Source organism: Kogia breviceps, chromosome 1 (assembly GCF_026419965.1).
Source record: "Kogia breviceps isolate mKogBre1 chromosome 1, mKogBre1 haplotype 1, whole genome shotgun sequence".
Lineage (NCBI taxonomy): Eukaryota > Metazoa > Chordata > Mammalia > Artiodactyla > Physeteridae > Kogia > Kogia breviceps.
In genome coordinates, this window is record NC_081310.1 from 114,645,386 (window position 1) to 114,665,876 (window position 20,491).

The 20,491-nt window shown below is 51.1% G+C and overlaps 1 protein-coding gene across 3 annotated transcripts; it reads left to right on the top strand.

The window, feature by feature from the left end:
* Positions 1-226: 226 nt before the first annotated feature.
* STRIP1 (striatin interacting protein 1) lies at positions 227-18,301 on the top strand. 3 transcript variants are annotated; one of them, XM_067041627.1, is made up of 22 exons: positions 328-542; positions 3,002-3,071; positions 3,813-3,887; positions 4,320-4,454; positions 4,553-4,673; positions 5,453-5,521; positions 6,526-6,632; positions 6,741-6,868; positions 8,069-8,251; positions 8,640-8,857; positions 9,827-9,892; positions 9,998-10,061; positions 11,154-11,225; positions 11,709-11,783; positions 11,981-12,078; positions 13,389-13,515; positions 13,717-13,817; positions 14,564-14,630; positions 15,192-15,296; positions 15,945-16,149; positions 16,416-16,532; positions 17,281-18,301. In XM_067041627.1, exons 1-22 carry the CDS (start codon positions 363-365, stop codon positions 17,307-17,309), a joined length of 2,412 nt encoding a protein of 803 aa, XP_066897728.1. In that variant the 5' UTR covers positions 328-362; the 3' UTR covers positions 17,310-18,301. The 3 variants fall into 3 exon arrangements, with proteins under 3 accessions (XP_058922278.2, XP_066897728.1, XP_066897727.1); XM_059066295.2 differs by lacking the exon at positions 16,416-16,532 and having other exon boundaries at positions 227-542; positions 17,334-18,301; XM_067041626.1 differs by lacking the exon at positions 17,281-18,301 and having other exon boundaries at positions 16,416-17,037.
* The last annotated feature ends 2,190 nt before the right edge of the window (positions 18,302-20,491 follow it).

The window sequence follows — 20,491 nt, forward strand, 5'->3', positions numbered from 1 at the left end:
CTGGGATCGTGTCCATTTTGTTCACTACAATATCCCCAACCTTTGGACAGGGCTGTAAAAGTGACAAATGCAAAGCGATGTTAAAGGAAGGGGAGGGGCACTAAACTGACTGAAGGGGCTAAGGGAACCTTCACAGATAAAACGACCTTTAAACTGGAAAAGAAACTGTAGAAACTAAAAAGACGTAGGAGGACTAGATTTCAAACAGAGGAAATCTCGCGAGGTGTTGGGCAGCCAAGATGGCTCTGCCACTTGCCGCCACACTTAACATGGCGACCAGGGAGCGTTCCAGGAGGAAATCACGCGAGAGTTGCATCACCGCTACAGTCTGTGAATTGAGCCGGAGGTGTGGAGCAGCCAAGATGGAGCCGGCGGTCGGCAGTCCCGGCCTGCTGATCATGAACAACAAGCAGCCCCAGCCGCCGCCACCTCCGCCGCCCGCAACGGCGCAGCCTCCAACTGGGGCACCGCGGACCGCCGGGAGCCTCCTTCCCGGGGGCAAAGCCCGAGAGTTCAACCGCAACCAGCGCAAAGACTCGGAGGTCAGGAGCTTCGGGGGGCGAGGCTAACACCAGGCAGGCAGCGGCGGGGGGTCCGGGCCCGGGGCCACTTTCGGGTCCAGGCTGGGTTTCCCAGAGATTCGGCAGGGGAGTTGTCATTTACAGCGAAAGGAGCAGGAAGCTAAGGGTGGCATTCCCCGAGGCCGGAGGCGTGAAGGCGGGGTCCCCGCCCGGAGCTTCGCAGACCGGGAGAACCTCCACGAGCCGGTGTCAGCTCGTTCGCTCCTCTGCGGCCGGGGCTGTGAGCGCGACCTCCGGGTCCCAGCCCCTGGGGAATCCGCCCCCTGCCTCAGTTCAGGGGTGAAGAGTCAGTGGTCTGCGTGCGCTCCAGAGGGCGGGGCGGCTGCACCCCCGGCTTCTGGTCGCGTGGGTTCCGCGGCGGACGGTGCCTGTGGGTAGGGAAAGGACTGGCGAGGGTTGGGAAGGCACCTGGAAGACGGACGGAGCTAACTAGCACTAATAGTGTACACTGTGCGCCTCGAGGTTGCGAGAGTAGGAGGGGGAGCAGTCCTGTTCACTCTGACTTTAGCCACTGCAGGTTCAGGCCACGGTTTGACAGTGCCCGGTGGTTGGTGTGCCCAGTGCGCCCGATGCTGAACTGTTAAAAATTAGAAATATATATTTAAACATGCGTTAGGGCTCAGCATCCCTCTTCTCTTGCTAGTGGGCTGTTCCTCCCATTCCGGAGACACCGTAGTCTGGAGCTGACTAGTCACCTCACCCCGAGTTAAAGGATTACTCCCACTGCCTCCGTCGTAGAATTCATGAATGAAGAAGACACGCACGTTGCAGCGCTTTAGGGCTTCTTAATCTAATCACCATGTTCCCAGAGCACTAACTGTGAGGTTTTCTTCACCTGAGAGGACGCCGAAGCTGATTAGCAGTCAGGTGCTCATTAATGAGAGGGAATTCCTCATTGTCCAGACATAATGTACCAGGTCATACCAAAGAGTGATGATGCTATCTTTAGACATGTGAAATCCATTCCTGTCAAGCTTTTGGTTTTTGTTGGCAAGAGCAAACCTCTGATAAAACATCAAAATTTGGCACGTTCCAATCAGATACATTTTGAGCTTGAAGTGAATTATTTGAAAAAGCAATGAAACTGACTTTTTAGTAGCCCTTGCATGGTGGCTTATTGCACATCAGTGATGAATTCTTAATAATTTTTCAAGTATGGCGGATTATGAAAGTGGTAGGGGTGAATCCAACTTCATCATGAGAGGAGTCCTAATTTTTAAAATAGTTAAAAAGTTTCCTAAGTGGCCATTAAATGCACTTGCTCTTTCTGCCCTTTAATTTCTATATAGACCCAACACGTGGAAGGTCAATCAGAGAACACATTTAAGCTGAGAGCCCTGCCTAAATCTGTTTTCTTACAGATACTGATGTGGCTCTTTTTTGAGTCATGGCTGAAATCAGTAGGCTGGGAGCATGAGGAATGCCTGCAGGACAGGGAGGCAGATATTTGATGAGAGTCCACTGTGTGCTACACAGTTTTGATTAGTCCTTAAAAACCTTCAAGATAGATTTTTGTCATCCTCATTCCATAAATGAAGAAACTGAAGCTCAGGAACGTATGAAAGTGTGCACACTGTTGCGTCGAATAAGGAGTAGAGTGTTTTTCGTGTTATTCACTGTTTGTGGGTATATCATTTTGTGGGTGGTCTTTGTCTTCCCAAGTAGATTGTAATTAAGTTCGAGGACTACCTTTCTCTTCACCTCTTCTTTTTTCCCAGAACAAGGCTTCCAAGATGGTGTGTTCTCAGTACTCACCTATCCCCAGCAGTAAAATGATTCTGTTTGTCATAGTCTCTCCTCTGTGTGGGAGGGAACCCATTTCTGTTCAGCCGCTGCCTTCTCTGTCAGTTCTCACTGAAATTTGAGAGAATGGCAGGAAGGCTGAGGGTTCAACACTCATTTTGTTCTGAGCTACTGATAGCCCGCTAGCCAGAAAGAAATGAGGCTTCCAAAATCTTAGCACCATGTGGAATGGTCATTTCACTGCACAGAAAACATGGAAGCTTTAGTGTTCATTCATCCAACCAGTATTTATTTGAATATAAGCTATTCATTCATTCAGTCAGTCAGTCAGTCATGCCAAGTAGTGTGCTTGGCATTGTGGAATAATTGGTGAGCAAGATGGACAAAATTTCCACTCTCGGGAAACTTGGCAGTCTCATGGAGAGGCAGACACTAAACAAATACACATGCGCATATATGATTATGAATTATGATAAGTGCTGTGAAGGAGCAGTGCAAGGTGCTCTGAGAGGGCTTATTAAGGAGACCTGAACTTCCCAGGAGACAAAATACTGTGATACAACATCAGAAAAGTGGAGGCAAAGACATCCTGTAACACATCAGTGTCTCTGGAAGCGTATGTGTTTGTTCCTTTGGAAAACACAGTGATTTTTGCATAACTCTCCTTTTCTCAACAGGGCTATTCCGAGTCTCCAGACCTGGAGTTTGAGTATGCTGACACAGACAAGTGGGCTGCAGAGCTCTCAGGTAAAGCACAGGCCTTCCTATTATTTGGGGATGCTTTTTTTCCTTATTGGCCTTTAATAAAATTAGGAGTGAGTGTCATTTTGGAGATCATTTTTTCCCCCTAGATAGTCCTAGAAGTGATGTGTATATGTAAAACATGTTAATTACTGGATTCAAGCCCGTTGTATCTCATAACTTGAGCTTGTCCTTTACTTTTATGAAGCGTCTCTGCATGATCAGCTTACTTGGCTGTGGCCCAATCCCAGTGTGGACATTGATGTTCCTTGGCCATATGCAATCCCCCTGACAGTGGTCTCTCCTAGAACAGGGGTCCTGAGGAGTGCCAGCAAGTGTGCCTGCATCTGTGCCCATCTGTCGCTGCCACTGCTGCTCACGTGTAATATGAAGTCAGCCTGAGCTGATTCTCATGACTTCATAGCACAGGCCCTATTCTCAAGCCACTTGAGAGACACACTTTCACGGTGGCGGTCAGCCTCTGGCATGGCATGGTGGGGTTGACGCATGTTGAGCTGGAAATGCCTGGCTTTATGCCTAACTGGCCTCTGGTTATCGGCTGCAAGGGAAGTCAGCATTTTCTCCTTTGTGCACATCAGAGCACTAAGACCCCATTAGTAATTAGCATAGTCCAGGAGTCACTGTGACTCAGGGATAGAGCTGGGCCTAGAAGCATACCTTCTCTGCTACATGTGACACCTGCTGTAGGACGTGGACATGGAGATGATGACACTTTGTTCTTGACAGAGCTTTACAGCTATACAGAAGGGCCAGAATTCCTGATGAATCGAAAATGCTTTGAGGAAGACTTCCGGATGCACGGTGAGATGATTTCCCCCACTTCTTGGCTCTTTCAGCTTGCATTATGAGAGCTCTGCAGGGCTTCTCTTAGTCATCTGAATGACTTAAGTCATCCTGGAGTGGCCTAAGAAATCTGCTGAACCTTGACTATTCAAGGCCAGATGTGACATTTAGGGTGGGCTTGCAGGTAACTCTGGTGGGGCCTTTTCAGAATGTGAGTATTGGGGGGAAAAAACTTTATGTGATTAAAATTGCACCCAAAATAGCAGTGTTTCCGTCTGGAAATTCAAATTCATAGGGCAGCAGTGTGACCTCATCCCTTATATAGAGAGTAAATTATCTTTCTGAGTGTTCTGGTTCTGTGGCAGTCCTGAATTTGATGGGTTAACATGGTGTCTGTCCCACTGTGAGGATTTTTCTGGGCTCCAGTGTAAGTGGTCTCTTGCCCGGCAGTGACAGATAAGAAGTGGACTGAGCTGGACACCAACCAGCACCGCACCCACGCTATGAGGCTCCTGGACGGCTTGGAGGTCACTGCCAGGGAGAAGAGGCTGAAGGTGGCTCGAGCGATTCTCTACGTTGCCCAAGGTCTGAGTGGACACCCAGGGACCCCTGGCACCCACTTCAGTGATGCTGCCCAGTCAGATATGGACAGGGGCTCAGTGAGCTGTGCCCTGTGTTTGCAGGCACCTTCGGGGAGTGTAGCTCGGAGGCAGAGGTGCAGTCCTGGATGCGCTACAACATCTTTATGCTCCTGGAGGTGGGCACGTTCAATGCTTTGGTGGAGCTTCTGAACATGGAAATAGAGTGAGTTCTTCTGAGGGGCTTAAGTAGGGAAAGGGCAGTGGAGGGACAGAGCTTTCAGAACTGGTTTTGACAGGGTTATATGCGCCACATGGGGTTCTGTTCTAACCAGCCAGATTGAATAACGGGAGATGCTCACCCAGACGTTGAAGACCAGTGAGGGGCCTCGCAGCCCGCTAATGCCAGAGAGCTCACCAGACACTGCAGCTCCTGCCCAGGCCCACAGTGCCCCTCAGAAAAATAAAAAGCCTTCTCATTTTGAACCTTCAGACTCCATTGTGTTTGCACCGGAAATTTCCCCTCAGCAGGAGGCCAGGCACAAGTCTGACACATGGGCTCAAACAAAGCCTGCTCTAGCCTGTGTCTCCACTAGTCCTTTGTTTGGTGGACAGGTCAGCTGCTTCTCATCTGAGGAAAACACCTCAATAATGAAAGCACTCATTGCATGCTTATATGTCCCAGGCATTGTTCTAAGGACACTACATGTACTAATTCATGTTAATGAATTAGCTGCTATTACCATCCCCATTTTGCAGATGAGGAAACTATGGCACTGAGAAGTTGAGTTCCCAAGGGCACATAACTAGTAAGTGTTAGAGCCGAGATTCAAACCTTGGCAGTCTGGTCTTGGGCTTGAGTCCTTAGCCACCGGGTCCTGTGGGTTCTTCTGCAATCTAAGCGCATAGCGTAGGGTTTTATCCCCCTGTTGGGCGGCACTTGTCGGGGGAGCCACTTCTCTTCCTTCCTGGGGGAAGGCACTGACTCTCACATCTCTCCTGCAGCAACAGTGCCGCTTGCAGCAGTGCGGTGAGGAAGCCGGCCATCTCCCTGGCTGATAGCACGGACCTGAGGTGAGGCGAGCAGCAAGCCCGGACTCCTTGAGCTCTAGCTGGAGAGCCAGGGCAGGGCAGGGCATGGGCGGGCACCTTTGGGTTTCCTTGCTGTGTGTGCTTACCCTCTAATTTGCAGGCGTGATGGACTCAGTGTGATCACTAGGCCCTGCTGAGGGCTCTCCCTCCCTAGGTGGGGCCCTGGGTTGAGACTCCCAATGGAAATCCGGGGTGAAGATGCTTAACAGAGCCACAGTGAAATGTGGCCTCCTGCCCACACTACTGCTGGGAAGCTCGGTGGAGTGGCATTTTGTATTTGGACAAAGCACATGAGGTGGCTCCTCCTGCTTTTACCTTTCCGTGCACAGCTTGGTGCCTGTTTGTGTGGGGTTAGTCCTGACAACTTCATGACTTTTCCTGGCTGTGCCGGAAGTAATAGCAACTGCTAAACAACAAGATCACCTTCCCATTTTTATAAGGATTAGAGTCTGACTCTTTTTGTGAGTTTGGAAGTTTTCAGATTAGATATTGGTGGTGTTCCTCACTGTAGTTACGGTCCCTGGCCATCGCCCTGCTTGCTCCTGATTTCCCCTCCATCATGGTAAACACTTCCTTGCTCTCGCCTTGATCATCCACTGCTTTGTCTGATCCAACACGGGCTTCCATAGCTCACGCCTGCCTCTGTGTTTTTCTCATTCCGGGAAGCTCAGGGTAGTAAATGCTTTTGGCCGTTCGTGTTCATATCCATCCATTCAGCAGCCACTTATTAAGCACCTGCTTTGAGCAAGCACTTTGCTAGAAACGGAAGACGATCTGGTCCCAACCTTAGCACCAGAGACAGAGAAGGAAGCACCGCAAGGTGCTCTGTGGGACTCTTGAAGTTTTAGTTTTTTCTACATTACAGCCCTCCCCGCTAGCCAGCCTTGGTACGCAGGCCTTTCTCGTGTCATGTGGGATGTGAGGAAGCCAGGGGTGCTCCCTTGACCCCCCCATCCTGCTTCATTATAGCTGGCTCTTGTCGCCAGGGTCTTGCTAAACATCATGTACCTGATTGTGGAGACCGTTCACCAGGAATGTGAGGGTGATAAGGCCGAATGGAGGACAATGCGACAGACCTTCAGGGCTGAGCTGGGTAGGACTCTGGGGATCCTGGCTCAAGGCCCTGCCTGGGAATTGAGGCTGGAGGGCTTTGGGAGGGTCCTGTTCCTGCCTGTGGTCCTGATACCTTTGTGTACCCCAGGTTCCCCTCTGTACAACAGCGAGCCATTTGCCATCATGCTGTTTGGGATGGTGACCAAATTTTGCAGCGGCCATGCCCCTCACTTCCCCATGAAGAAGGTTCTCTTGCTGCTCTGGAAGACAGTATTGGTGAGTGCGTCCTTGAAGGGGAATTCCCATGCTAGGGGACAGGGCAGGAGGGAGAGTTTTCACTGTATATCCTTTTCAATATTATATGAATTGACAAAAAAAGTGTCACTTTGGCCTCACTGCAGCCAAAGAGGACTTGGCCTTTGAATCAGAGTAGATTGTTGGCTCCCTGGTTCTTGGAAGCTGTTTTCTGCAGTCATAGGACACGTCTCTCCAGACAAGCTGCTCTTGAACCTGGAGTTTGCAGAGTGATTTGAGGCAAAATTAGAGCTGGTATAATTTGGGGCCCCCTCAGTCAGACGTCACTTGAAAGAAGAAAGAGTGAGTCCTGTGCCTACATTTTCCTCAGGGTATGGTGTGAAAGCTGGCTCTTCTTCTAGCTAGTGAAGGGGTGGGTCCAGGAGAGTGGGCTGGCTAGCACCCTTGGCTTGGGAGCCATTGTCAGCAGCCAGGCTCAGGCCAAACCAGGAGCCCTTCCCGCCAGGAGGAACGACCTGGGAAGACAGCGGAGCTGGAATCTGGACTCCTGCTCTTCCTGGGATTCACCTTCCCCTCTTTCAGGATGGGCCAGCTCTGTGGAGCCAGGGCTCAGTGAGGTTAGGCCTCTTTAGAGTGCTCTACACGTTTGATCTTGGCCACATAAGCCTGTTGATTCCCCACTAAGCCTCACTGAAGCCAGAGAGGAAAGCTGAATTGCTCAGAAACAGTGAAACTAAGCAGCCTAAAACTGCTGAACACTGCTGAGGTTTTGCTTCTAGGGGGATGTTTAGATGAAGGTGGGGTTTTTTTGTTTGTTTTTTAATTTGAACATCCAACACTGTATTTCCAATTTGACTTTGAAAGACTGGCATGTACAGCTTTTGAAGCATTTGAGTCTCACCTACTTTTCTAGGAACTTGAAGGGTTAAGCTCTTCAGATGGCCTTTGTCTCACTTGAGGAGCCTGTCGTACACACAGAGCTAGGTGTGCCTCTGCACTAGGCTCAGTCAGCCTGCGCATCTCCACTCCTTGCCCCCTTTGCTCCTCTCCCAGGCCAATGTTGCTCGTTTCTCCTGGGGGTGCATTCAGTCCCTTGTTCAGAGGTTGTGTGGGTCTCTGTAAAGATATGGGTCATGGTGTCACAGATGCTTTTGAGCTTGACACAGACAGGCACCCGCTTACGGACATGTTGTCCCGGCTCTGCGCCTGTCTGTGACACAGTGCACACTGGGCGGCTTTGAGGAGCTGCAGAGCATGAAGGCCGAGAAGCGTGCCATCCTGGGCCTCCCCCCGCTGCCTGAGGACAGCATCAAAGTCATCCGCAACATGAGGGCCGCCTCTCCCCCAGCCTCTGCCTCTGACCTGATCGAGCAGCAGCAGAAACGGGGCCGTCGGGAGCACAAGGTGAGGGCGACAAGGTCCCTACGACTCCTGAGAGTTCTCAAGGTGCACAGGTGCAGTGGCATAGTCACTGGATGAGCCCCAGGTTGTTGGAAGGTTGTTGAAGCCCCTCTGATCAGAAAGTCAGAATGAATGCCTTTACGGCAGAGACACTGTGTCCCCAGGCCAGGGTCCAGTTTATAGTGGGCTCTCAGAATGTGGCACTTTTGAGGGACTGGGGCAAGGACTGATTTGTCACTTGGGCCCAACCTTGACTTCCTCTCAGGTTTTTCTACTGCTCCTGGCTCTCTTCCTACCACCTTTCTGTGTGATCACTTCATTAGCCTCCCTGCCCCTTTTTATCTAGTTCGTCAGTTGGCTCTTGTCTGCTCTCCCGTCCCTCTGCTCTCAGGCTCTGATAAAGCAGGACAACTTGGATGCCTTCAACGAGCGGGATCCCTACAAGGCTGATGACTCTCGAGAGGAGGAAGAGGAGAATGATGACGACAACAGTCTGGAGGGGGAGACGTTCCCCCTTGAGAGGGACGAGGTGATGCCTCCCCCACTGCAGCACCCCCAGACTGACAGGCTTACCTGCCCAAAGGGGCTGCCCTGGGCTCCCAAGGTCAGGTGAGTCTCAGACCTTTGCAACACTCTTTGCTCCTGAAACCAGTGCTGTCACATCCCCACGCCTGGCACCAGGCCTGAGTTGTCACATGAGGTCCTGTGCAGGGCCATGCTGGCCTTGGCTCTGCGATGAGCCTCTCTTAAAGTGCCCAGTGCTGGCCCTGGGGGTGTCAGGGTGCTGGCCTTGCACAGAGAGGCCCTTATATGGCTCTTGAGTCAGTAACGTGGCTTAGCTCTTGGTTGGACATGATACTAGTGAAAGGGAATGGGAAGAAATTAAAACAAGGACATTTAAGTGAACCCATCTCCACCTACCCTGGGGTTGTATATGATTTTTGACAGAAAATTATAGATTAAGGAAGAATTTCTTTAGAACCATAATTAAGATGTTTGAGATATATGTGCATGAATCAGTGGATGTCAAGGTTCCTGGATGTATATAAATGGTATCTGTTTGAAAGGGCACCAACTTAAGAAATAGATGAACATGTGAAAAGATATAGGGGTCATTTCCTTGGTCCAGGTTAAAGCCCCAGTTTTCAGTGATCTGTGATGGGAATACAAAATAAGTCATCAGAAAATGCAAGCTAGCCTGATTGTCTGAGACAGGACAATATGACTCATATGAAAAAATCAGTAGCTTACAGCTCTAATTGTAAAAATTGTGAATATTTGAGAAATTCTGTTGTGACAAACTTGTTATTAATATCTGAATAAAGTATGCTTTTAGGTTTGATATATCACCTTAATTTTATGAATAAACTAGTTACACATGATCCAACAGCATTATGAGGACCTTAAAATAGTCTGAAGATTTCAGTTCTTTGTTTTTTTATTTTCTTTTTTCCAAAAAGAAAAACAATTGTGGGAGACTTTTTCTTTTGGCTTCACAGTTTCTGGACATTCTGTGTTTTCTTAACAATGATGCCTTGAGATAACATTTAAGAAAGCTGCAGTCTTTTCCTTTGGCAGAGAGAAAGACATCGAGGTGTTCCTCGAGTCCAGCCGCAGCAAGTTCATAGGTTACACTCTGGGCAGGTGAGTGTGATCCGAGTTCCTTTTGAAGAAAGGTAGTGGGGTCACCCTCCCAGCCTTTGGTGTTTGGGGACCCAGGCCTAACACAGGGCCTTTGTTATTCTCCAGTGACACGAACACAGTGGTGGGGCTGCCCAGGCCAATCCACGAAAGCATCAAGACTCTGAAGCAGGTAGGTGGCTTTGGGTGAGCTTTTGGCCTAGGTTGGTCCCAAGTGAGTAAAGTGAGACCAGCCCTTTGGGAGAATCCTTTTTAGACTTCTGTCTGCCTGAAGGAACTGGGGGTGGAGGAATAGGTGGACAGTGACAGCATCCTTTAAAACAGTTTTTCATGCGTTTTACTTTTGTTGAGCACTCACTGGGGGTTCGTGAAAGATTATATTATCTGACAGTTGGGGTTTTAAGGGGCTTAGTAAATAGCCTGCCTTTTCCTTGCCCAAGTTCTAAGGCAGTTGAGTTAGGGGAGTAGGCAGAGGGAGATTGACATTCCAGCTTTATCGCCCATGGAGTGATTGGAGAATGAGGCATGAGAACACAACAACAATAGGTGTCCGGATACCTCACTTCCATAGTTAGGCAGACTCTGCCTACCCAGACCAGGCAGTGCTAGAACCCTGCTGAGCCTGGTCAAGGAGCAGAAGAGTTTACAGGCTTTTCTTTTTTTCTGAAGAGAGAAGAGAAGGAGGGGCTGAGACTGTCCTGTTCCTCCTCGAGTACTCGCCAGTCCGGGAGGGGAGGAGTGAGTGTGGGGGGAGGGGCAGGGAGGGACCAGGAGTGCTCTGTGCACTCGTGTCCCTCCACCTGGGAGGAAGCAGCACGAGTGGGGAAGAGGTGTGGCCCCTAATAGCATGTCTGGAATGTAAATGTTTATATGTTTTTGAAATATATTTTTGAAATTCGTAGTACCAAGTGGGCTTCATGCAGGGGCTTTTTGAGCATTTGAGTACTTGATTCTGAGTACTTGGGTGCTTGATTCTGCTTTTTGTTTTCCTCCTGTCATTGTCACTACCTGAAAACCCCCTTTTCTCCTTTAATTTGCTTTTTTTCTGATCTATAGTGTGCTTTTTTACACTGGTTTTAAGAGGTAGGTGCCCACTTAGAAAAATATTTCAGGTTTGGGATTTTAGTTTGGGATCTGTATGGTGACTTAGCGCTCTTTGAGAAGATGGTGTTTGAAGAAAATTGTGTGGGGTCTTTGCCAGGTTGGGCATTTGGCTAGAGAATGAGGGGTGTTTTCCCCAGCGCCTCTTTCCCTCTCTCTCCAGCACAAGTACACGTCGATTGCAGAGGTCCAGGCGCAGATGGAGGAGGAGTACCTTCGCTCTCCTCTCTCAGGGGTGAGTTGGAGGCCTTCCTCTGTCCGTAGGATCCCAGCTGTTCCCAGCACTGTGCTGGGCCTAGACCGCAAAATGCCCCAGGCCTGCCCTCAAAAAGCTCCCAGTCTGGCTCCCACTGTAGGGCTGGCGAGTGTCAGGTACAGGGCTTAAGAGCGCAGACTCTGGGCCAGCCACCTTCCTCTGAATCCTGGTCCACCATTTAGTGGGTGGCGACCTAGGCAAGGTACTGGCTCTCCTGCTTTGTTTCCTAGCCTGTTAAATGGGAATGACAATAGTACCTTCTCCATAGAGTTGTAGTAAGGATTAAATGTGTGTTTACAAGTAAAGTGTCTGGCATGTTGTATTATTCAAGGTTTGCTGTCATTATCATCATTTACATCCATACTTACAGATTCTCCTCCAGCCAGCCAGGAGGCTGGCTCTGGAGAGCATCCTCAGGACCGGGCTTTGTATTTGTACCCATTGTACCCATTTTGTTGAAAGGGAGAAGAGGAAGTCGAGCAAGTCCCTGCAGAAACCCTCTACCAAGGCTTGCTCCCCAGCCTGCCGCAGTACATGGTGAGTACACTTCCCCTGAGTGCTCTACCTGCCATGGGGTCCCCTCCCGACAACACTGGCCTTGAGAGCATGCCCGCCAGTGTCCTTTAACCCCTCCTTCTGCTGCCTGGGCACCTCCAGAAGGACCACCTCTCAGGGCCTAGTGCTGCCCCTGGCCCCTCTCATCCATGCCTTCTGAACAGTCTGCTCCTCCCCAGATTGCGCTGCTGAAGATCCTGCTGGCCGCAGCTCCCACCTCAAAGGCCAAAACGGACTCAATCAACATCCTAGCAGATGTCCTGCCTGAGGAGATGCCGTGAGTATCAAGTCTTGAGTATTGAGTGTGTATGGTTCCTATGAATGGAGCAGGTCAGGGGCAGAAGGGTAGAGGGGAACAGGGAAGTGTTTGCCTTTTGGTCCCACTGTTTGCTCGGTTGTTTGCTGTTGTCATTCTTTGTTTTTGTTGTTGTTGCTGCTGCTATTGTTGTTTTGGCTCAACTTCTCTGCAGATTAAGTTTAGGGTACTCCTGGCTCAGAAGAAAGAAAACGTACTGGGTGAAATATTTAGTTTTACTGCTTGGGGAGGTGGCTTAATCTGGTTGGCCTGGATTCTAGTGTAGACTCTGCCACTGAGTGAATATCTGAGTGAATTGGTGAAAGTCACATCCTCCTCTGTAAAATGAATCAGACTGTGTTTGACATTTCCCCAAAGGCTCCCTTGAAAGCTATGTGATTGGGACATCCAGGACGTACAGTTTTAGCTTCTGGACAAAAATCAGCCAACAGCTGGACCTGAGCTGGGTGTAGATTCTTTCCTATTTGCCAGTGAACTGGCATGCAGAATATTTTTGAATGTCTCAGGGTGATAGTAAAATCCTTAGGGGTTCTTCCTCCCTGGGGCACTGACCTCATCTTTTTGATGTGAGAGTACAAACCAAGATCACTTTGTGCCTTGAGAAGGACCTGGGCACTTGATCTCCTGCCTGCCTACCAGTACCACCCAGCTCTGAGGCCAGTTCCCTGGTGGGTGGGCCCCTTGCGTCTGGTGTGGTGACAGCCAAGTGAGGGAGGAGGCAGGGTTGGCTAACACCAAAGGGAATGTCATGGAGCACCAGGAGGCCATCGTGATGGTCCTTGGGAAAAGGACTCCACAGTCAAATATTGTTTTCCTCTTATAAAGATTTATAGTGAGAGCTCCTAAATTTGCGAGAAACTGATTTACGTAAATGCTTCCTAAATTTATCTGACTCCAAAACCCCTTTTCCCCATAATATGAAACATCTCAATATACTGGTATTCCACAGAACACACTCTGAGGAACACAAGTTCATATGGTGGCAGAAGCTTAGGGGAGATCTTGAGATGAGAAGTTCATTTTTGGAGGAAAAGCAAAGAAATAGGCTAAGAATGTGTTTGGGGCATCACAAGGAAGAAATCAATTGTGCTGAGCTAGATTGCTTGGAAGGTGGGTGGGTGGAGCTGGGCCTAACCTCTGAGATGTCCGTAGGGTGGGGGTGAGGTGGGAGCTTTGCCCAGAGAAGGCTCAGGAATCCCATCTCTCCTGGGACCACCAGAGAGGAGGGTGCTGCACCTGCTTGGGGCCCACCCGGGTGATTGTGCTTCTAGCACCACAGTGTTGCAGAGCATGAAGCTGGGAGTGGATGTGAACCGCCACAAAGAGGTCATTGTTAAGGCCATTTCCGCGGTCCTGCTGCTGCTGCTCAAGCACTTTAAGTTGAACCACGTCTACCAGGTACCTGCAGCCCCTTCCTTCTGTCCACTGGGCCAGGGCCTCAGGGAGTGTTGCTCCTCTAGCCCCAAAGAACAGAGGCCTTGGCCTTCAAACTTCCTTGAATGTTCTAAGACACAGTCCTCCAACCAAGGCCTTTTATCACTGGAGGAAGGAGGGTGAGGTCCTATGGGGCATGCTTATAATTTTCCCTGTTGCTTGCAGTTTGAGTACATGGCACAGCACCTGGTGTTTGCCAACTGCATCCCTTTGATCCTGAAATTCTTCAATCAAAACATTATGTCTTACATCACTGCCAAGAACAGGTGATAAGGACCAGGGATCAGGACGGGGTGGGTATGGCCAGATGGCAAGGCTCCCAGCTGGCCTCTCCCACTGAGCCCGTTCAGCACCCACAAGCCAGTGCTCTGCCAGGCGTCAGGACCCAAAGATGAATGAGACATGGTCCCTGCCTATAGAGAACGCCAGTTTGTCAAACCTGAGTCTAGCTAGTCTAGTGACAGGTGACTCAGTCTGTCTGCCTGGATGCGAGGGTTCTCATCCTGGGCTCCAATACTGCCCTCACTGCCCTTCTGTGCCCTTTTTTTTGAGGAGACTGGCTGGGCGCTTGCTCTCAAAGGAGTTTGGCCTAGTGCACTGTAATGTCTTGTCCCCACCCCATCACCTGGCACCAGCTGTACTTGACATTGACGGCTCATCAGTGTGATACACAAGCTGAGCTGTTAGCCAGACAGTCTCCAGTGGGGGCTTGGCATAAATTAATTGCCTTGAGAAGTCCGCCCCCTGCTCCAGATTTATTGCTGTGAGGGACACTGTGCTCTCTCCACCCCTTACAAGATTACGAGCTTGTCTCTGGCTGCAGAGGGATCTTACAAGTTCACTTGTGGCAGGTATTTCCCCGTCTTAGAGCTGGGGAAACTGGGGTGGTGCGGACAAGGTCGATCACTGCTTCTGCTCCCACAAGAGAGGGAGGGAGGCCAGGAGCCAGCGGCTGCTCCTCCAGACCGCAGCCCTTGCTCAGGGTGGGTGCCTGTGCTCTCGCCCTGTGCAGCATCTCTGTCCTAGACTACCCTCAGTGCGTGGTGCATGAGCTGCCGGAGCTGACTGCCGAGAGTCTGGTGAGTAGCTAGCCTCTTCCCCGGCGGTCCCTTTGGTGTGAGGGTTGTGGTGGAGAGCCTGCCTCCCCCTCACAGGGGTAGAGGTTCTTCACAGGTGCGGTCACTGTTGAGTGCCTGGCTTTTGAAGCACTGTAATTGCATAGAAGGGCTGAGGGGCGGACCTTGCAGAGTGGGAAGATTTGGATTTAGGGCTTATTTCAGAAGTGTGGTCTTCAGGTGCTGCTGACCCAGAGCTCACCTGGTCGAGTTGTTTCCCTCTCCCCACACTGGAACTCTCTGGGGCCATAGCTCTGAGGGAGCCTGGGTGCCCCAGGTAGTGGGGGCCGAGGCCACAGCCCCCAATGTCATGCTCCATGTTTCCTGCAGGAAAATTCTAGGGAGCACCCCTTACCCTCTGCCAGCTTCTGGGATGGAGGTCCCCCTGTGCTGAGGGGAGGAGAGGGTTCCTGGTACACGCGTGGAGAGACTGAGCAGTGCTGACGTCACAGATGGGAGGGCCTTGGAAACTGCGGAGCACCTGCAGCTGTGCAGGAGATGATTGTTCCTGGGTTTTCCCTGTAGGAAGCAGGTGACAATAACCAGTTTTGCTGGAGGAACCTCTTTTCTTGTATTAATCTGCTTCGGATCTTGAACAAGCTGACAAAATGGAAGCATTCGAGGACGATGGTGAGTCAGCGCAGTCAGCAGGCATGAATCTTGGAGCTCAAAGCAGCGTGCCACCCGCTGTCCGGTCCCCTTCACGTTGGAGGGCAGGGGTCCCCAGGGTGGGCTTGCTGCTGCAGCCGCATCCTTCTCACCTAACTTTCCTATAGCCACATCCTTGCATTTTAAGGGCTGATCTCTGGTGCCTTGATGAGTTGAAATGGAAGCTGGAAGAGGCTCAGTCATGTGCTGAAACAAATCTACATATATAGAAGGAATTTTCTGTATCCTCTTACTCTCCACTGGTTCTCCACCAAGGTTCTGAGAGTCTCCTTAACCCTGAGTCTATGGATACCTTTGGGGTAGAGAGGTCCATGAATCCTCTGAAATTGTGTATGTGTGCATGTATGGTTATTTCTGGTGAAGGAATTCATAGCTTTCTTCAGATTCCAGAATATGACCCATAATTAGGACGACCAACCATCCATCTTTGCCTGGGACTCGCCTGGTTTTAGCAGTGGAAGTGTCCCAAGTCCCAGGGAACCCTTCAGTCTGGGGAAAACTGCAACAGTTGGTCACCCTGCCCCTAACCCCAGAATGGATAGCAGCATGGTGGTGGTGCAGGCATTTATTTCTGCCCTCAACGTGGGCCTCCCTTGTAACCCTTCCCAGATGCTGGTGGTGTTCAAGTCAGCCCCCATTTTGAAGCGGGCCCTGAAGGTGAAACAGGCCATGATGCAGCTCTATGTGCTGAAGCTGCTCAAGGTGCAGACCAAGTATCTGGGGCGGCAGTGGCGAAAGAGCAACATGAAGACGATGTCTGCCATCTACCAGAAGGTGCGGCATCGGCTGAACGACGACTGGGCTTATGGCAATGGTGAGGCTCCCCACAAGGCGAGGTGGGGCGGGGGTGGAGGGCCGCGGGGAGGTGACAGCTTTCCCTCTAAGCTTCCCTCTGAGTAACCTGGAAGAGCCCAGCTCCTGCTTCTGTAGCATCAGGATGGGAGCCCTGGGAAGGACTTGGAGAAGCTGCCAGGCTTGGCATCTGTGATCATACCCATTCCTCTCTGTGCCTCCCCTTTCCTTTTCCAGAAATTGTCACAAGACTTTCTCTGTCCTCTCGTTCTCTCTCCCCCCCTGCAGCTGCCGTGGTTCTGGTCACTGAAATTCTCACAGCTCCTGATGGATTCCCTGCCAGTTCCTTTATCTCCATCAGTGCCTCAGACTTTGCTCTAGTGATCTTTTTAAAATACAGATCCAGTGGTGGTACCTCCCTGAATAAAATCCTTCATTGGCTTCTGATTTCCCTAAGAATTAGTGCCAAACTCTTAACATATTTAAGGCCCACACTTTGTCCCTCCCTGTCCTCATCTAATCTGTTCCAGCTTCCCCTCAGCCCAGCTTCCATCACACCTAGGGCTCTGGGCACAGTCAGTGCACATTGGCCATGCTTTCCCCCAGTTTTGTACTCTCTCCCGGCAGCGTACCTCCCCGTACCCCCTAATTGTTCTGTATCTGCATGTATCCCTCCCCTCCCCACCTTGGCCTCTCTGGCAGAGTGGGTCTTCCCGGTGTCCCCTGAGCATGCTACCGCACCCTTACAATTCCTGGCCACAGCACCAGGACCATATGGCTGCATCTGCACTCCCAACACACTGAATTTGTGCAGAGCCAAGGTGGCCCACAGCACCTGGTCAGGGAATTGAGAGAACAAGCAAATGAGGGGATCTGCAGGTTCTTACCTCTGATCCCAGAGAGCCAGGGAGAGCGTGACTTTGAGAGAAGCATGTTGTACCCCTGGCTTTCCCTCACTGGATCCACATAAACTGCAGTATAGCCTCATTCTCTGTAGCTCTGGCTTTTCGCCTTTGACCTGACTTACCTGTGTGTCTAGGAAAGAAGTCCTGTCAGTTTTCCCAAGGGTGGGGCTTGGAGGTTTCCTGCTCCTGGTTGACAGTCAACATTCCAAGCCCAGGCCGGTGTGGCCCTAAGCTGCAGTGAACCCCAGGGGAGCTGCCACAAGGGCTTGGCTCCTAACCGTGGCTTCCTGCTTTGTCCTAGATCTTGATGCCCGGCCTTGGGACTTCCAGGCAGAGGAATGTGCCCTCCGTGCCAACATCGAGCGCTTCAACGCCCGGCGGTACGACCGGGTCCACAGCAACCCCGACTTCCTGCCTGTGGACAACTGCCTGCAAAGTGTCCTGGGCCAGCGGGTGGACCTCCCTGAGGACTTCCAGATGAACTACGACCTCTGGTTAGAAAGGGAGGTCTTCTCCAAGCCCATATCCTGGGAAGAGCTGCTGCAGTGAGGCTCCTGGGCAAGAGACTGAAAATGAAAGAAGGGGTGATCTCCAGGTACCCCAGGGGCTGTCCTGTTTCCTTGCTGCAGTGCTCCCATCCCCCTCCAGGTGGCAGCACAGCCCCACTGTGCCCTTCCCAGCCAGCGCTGGGCTGGCTGGGGAGTCTGCATCTGACCTCTCATTGATTCCCAGTGTCCTGCTCGGGAGTGGTCGCCTCTCTGCTTGGGATCCTCTCTTCCTTCACTCCTCCGCGCCCTCCTCTCTTGGACATAGTTGGTTGCAGCTCATTTGTCATTCCACCCAAGGCTGGGAAAACCTGGGATGGGCTGGGAACCCGCTGCATCTGAATTTCAGGGGTCATGCTGACTCTTCCTGAGACACACAAATCCTTGGCATGTCAGCTTGCCAAAGAGGAGGGCTTAGGATTAGAGCCAGACCAGAAAGTCAGAATCTTGGTTTTTGCTTTGGGGGGTTTCTGATGTCATTCCAGCCTCTTGCTAAGTTTCATCCAGAAGCAATTGCAGAGGCTCCTGCAGCTGCCTCAGCAGTTTGGTTTTGGATGGGGTTGGGACAGGAAGAGAGGCTTCCCTGAACCAGAGGTGCCATTTTTTTTTTCTTGGTGTGCAAGGGTCTGTAAATATATATGAATCTGTGTGTGTTCTCTTGTGTCATGTTGGGGTTTTTAATGTGTTTGTGTATTCTGTTTACATTAAAAGGAAGCAAAAACAATGCCCATTGCCTTGTCTGCAGGAAATATGGCCCCTGAATATCTCCTCCAGCTCTAGAAAGAGTTTTCTTGCCAGCATTGATAGGTCACCCTCTTGTCCCTGCCAAGCTGCCCGCCTTTCTCATCTGAGGGGGAAGGGGACGGGGAGTTGGCACTTATCCCAAGTGTTCTATCCGCACATCAGTCTGGTTTTGCTCCAGGGCTCCCAGCCTCAGGGCTCTGGGTTGCTGGAGCTGTAGCTTGTCTGCACCCCTGGGTTAGAGGTATTACAGTAGGCGCCCCAGGTTTCTCTGGATCACACCCCTGAGCTGGACTCAGCCAAACCAATTTCAGTATTAGGGAGGGAGGGGCCAGGTCAGAGGGGGGGGGTCGACTGTGCTGGACCCTCACTGGGGCAGGTGGGAACTGAGAGGAAACTTAAGTGCTCAGAGCCTGGGGAAGCAGACCATCAGCAGTCCTGGGAAAGGGAGTGTTGGGAGGCCCAGGAGCCCACGTGGCTGAGGGAGAAGCAAAGAACACCTTTGTGGTCGGTGTCAGTTTGAGGCTTCCGGAGCCTGCACCTGGCTTTCAGATCCCTGGGCATATCTGCCTCCACCTTGCTCCATCTTGAGGCTCTGCTTCTGAGGATCTTACAATTCTGATGCTGAGAAAAGGAGTGTTTCCTTTTAGGAATTGCTGAAAGTTCCCTTATTTTACCTGTAGGCCACCCATAGGGGGTTTTAAGTCTCCAAGGGATCTTGACTAATAAAAGAAACGTATTCTGGGGAACATCTCCCCTTTGTTGGCTCTTCCGTTCAGTACGTGTCCACTGAGCCTCAGTTCAGGCCCTGAGCTGGGCTTCTAGGATAGGCCTTTATGCGCCAGTGTGATTATGAGCAGCCGGGTAGGAGCCAGCGGTGGGTTCCATATGTAAGTCACACAGCCTAGGAGATGGGAAGTCCCTGTGATTGGCCTTTGCCACAAAGTAACTTGCACAGGACAAGGGGCTTTGACACAATTTATGTGTGCACAATGGATTCTCTGCTGTTTCTTACTAGGGTCAATAGGAAGTACGCATCTTGAGGTGGCAGTTTGAGTAAGTTGTATTTTCACATTCTTGTTTGACCACGCAGCCTGGCTTACTGAAGCCGTCTGGCTGAGGCTTTGACCTCCTTCCCATTTTTTGATTTCCCCAAATCTCTCCTCTGAAGCTTCTCTGAAGCTTCACCTTAACTAGAGGTGCCATTTTCTCTCTTGGTTTGCAAATGTCTGTAAATATCTCTATAGAAATCTGTGCAAAAAGAACACAGAATATCAAAGCTGCAAGGGCTGTAAAGCTTGGGCAGGTGGATCCTGCAGCTGTGGGCCCAGGGGCTGGCCCAGGAGATGAAGTGCCTTACCATGGCCACAGAGCGTGCTCTGGGCAAATTGGCTGTTTGAAGCCTGGTCTTTGTACAGAAATATCTCTGGAGCATCAGCCCTGCCGTCATACCTTGGAGGCCTGTTCTGGCGGTCCCCGTTCTGGGTGCCCTGAGTGTCCAGGTGAATAGGACACCACACTCTTACTTTCCTTGACAAGCTCACGGGTTGATGGAGAGCTGGTCATAAAAGCAAGTAAGAGCAGTAATGTGCTAGGTACTGAGACAGACATCTTCAGGGCTCCACAGGACCCATTGCTCCCAGCTGGTGCCCACCTACTGGAGAAGCGACAGGGCGAGGGGAGGCTGCAGTTGTTGAGGGGAAGGCAAGGGGGCTCCAGCATCAGGAACGAGGGCTCCAAGAGCGGACGCTTTGTGCTCATGGCTGGGATGAGCCCGTGGCCAAGGCTGGAGCAGGGGTGAGGTATGTTTTCCCTCTGCCGGGTACAGGAAATGCCCAGTTCCTGGGGATAGTGGGCTCTGTTCCCGTCTGGAGCTGCAGAGGGGCTGCACTTTGGGGTTCTAATTCAGGTTGATGTGTAAAGGATTGGGGGAGGCCGGGGACGAAGACTGAATGCCTCTAATGAGAAGCATTTCCTGATGCTGGACTGAGGCTAGAAGCTGGGACTGAAGGGCGATCTGGCTAGGGCCCTTCTTTCCGGGCCTGGTGTCCGGGCCTCTGCCAGGACCAAGATTTAGGGCTTCTCTGGGTGGGCCTCACAGGAGCAGAGAGGAGCCTTAGCAAAGGGAGACCGAGCCTAGCACCTCTCTTAGGTTGAGATTCCAAGTGGGGCC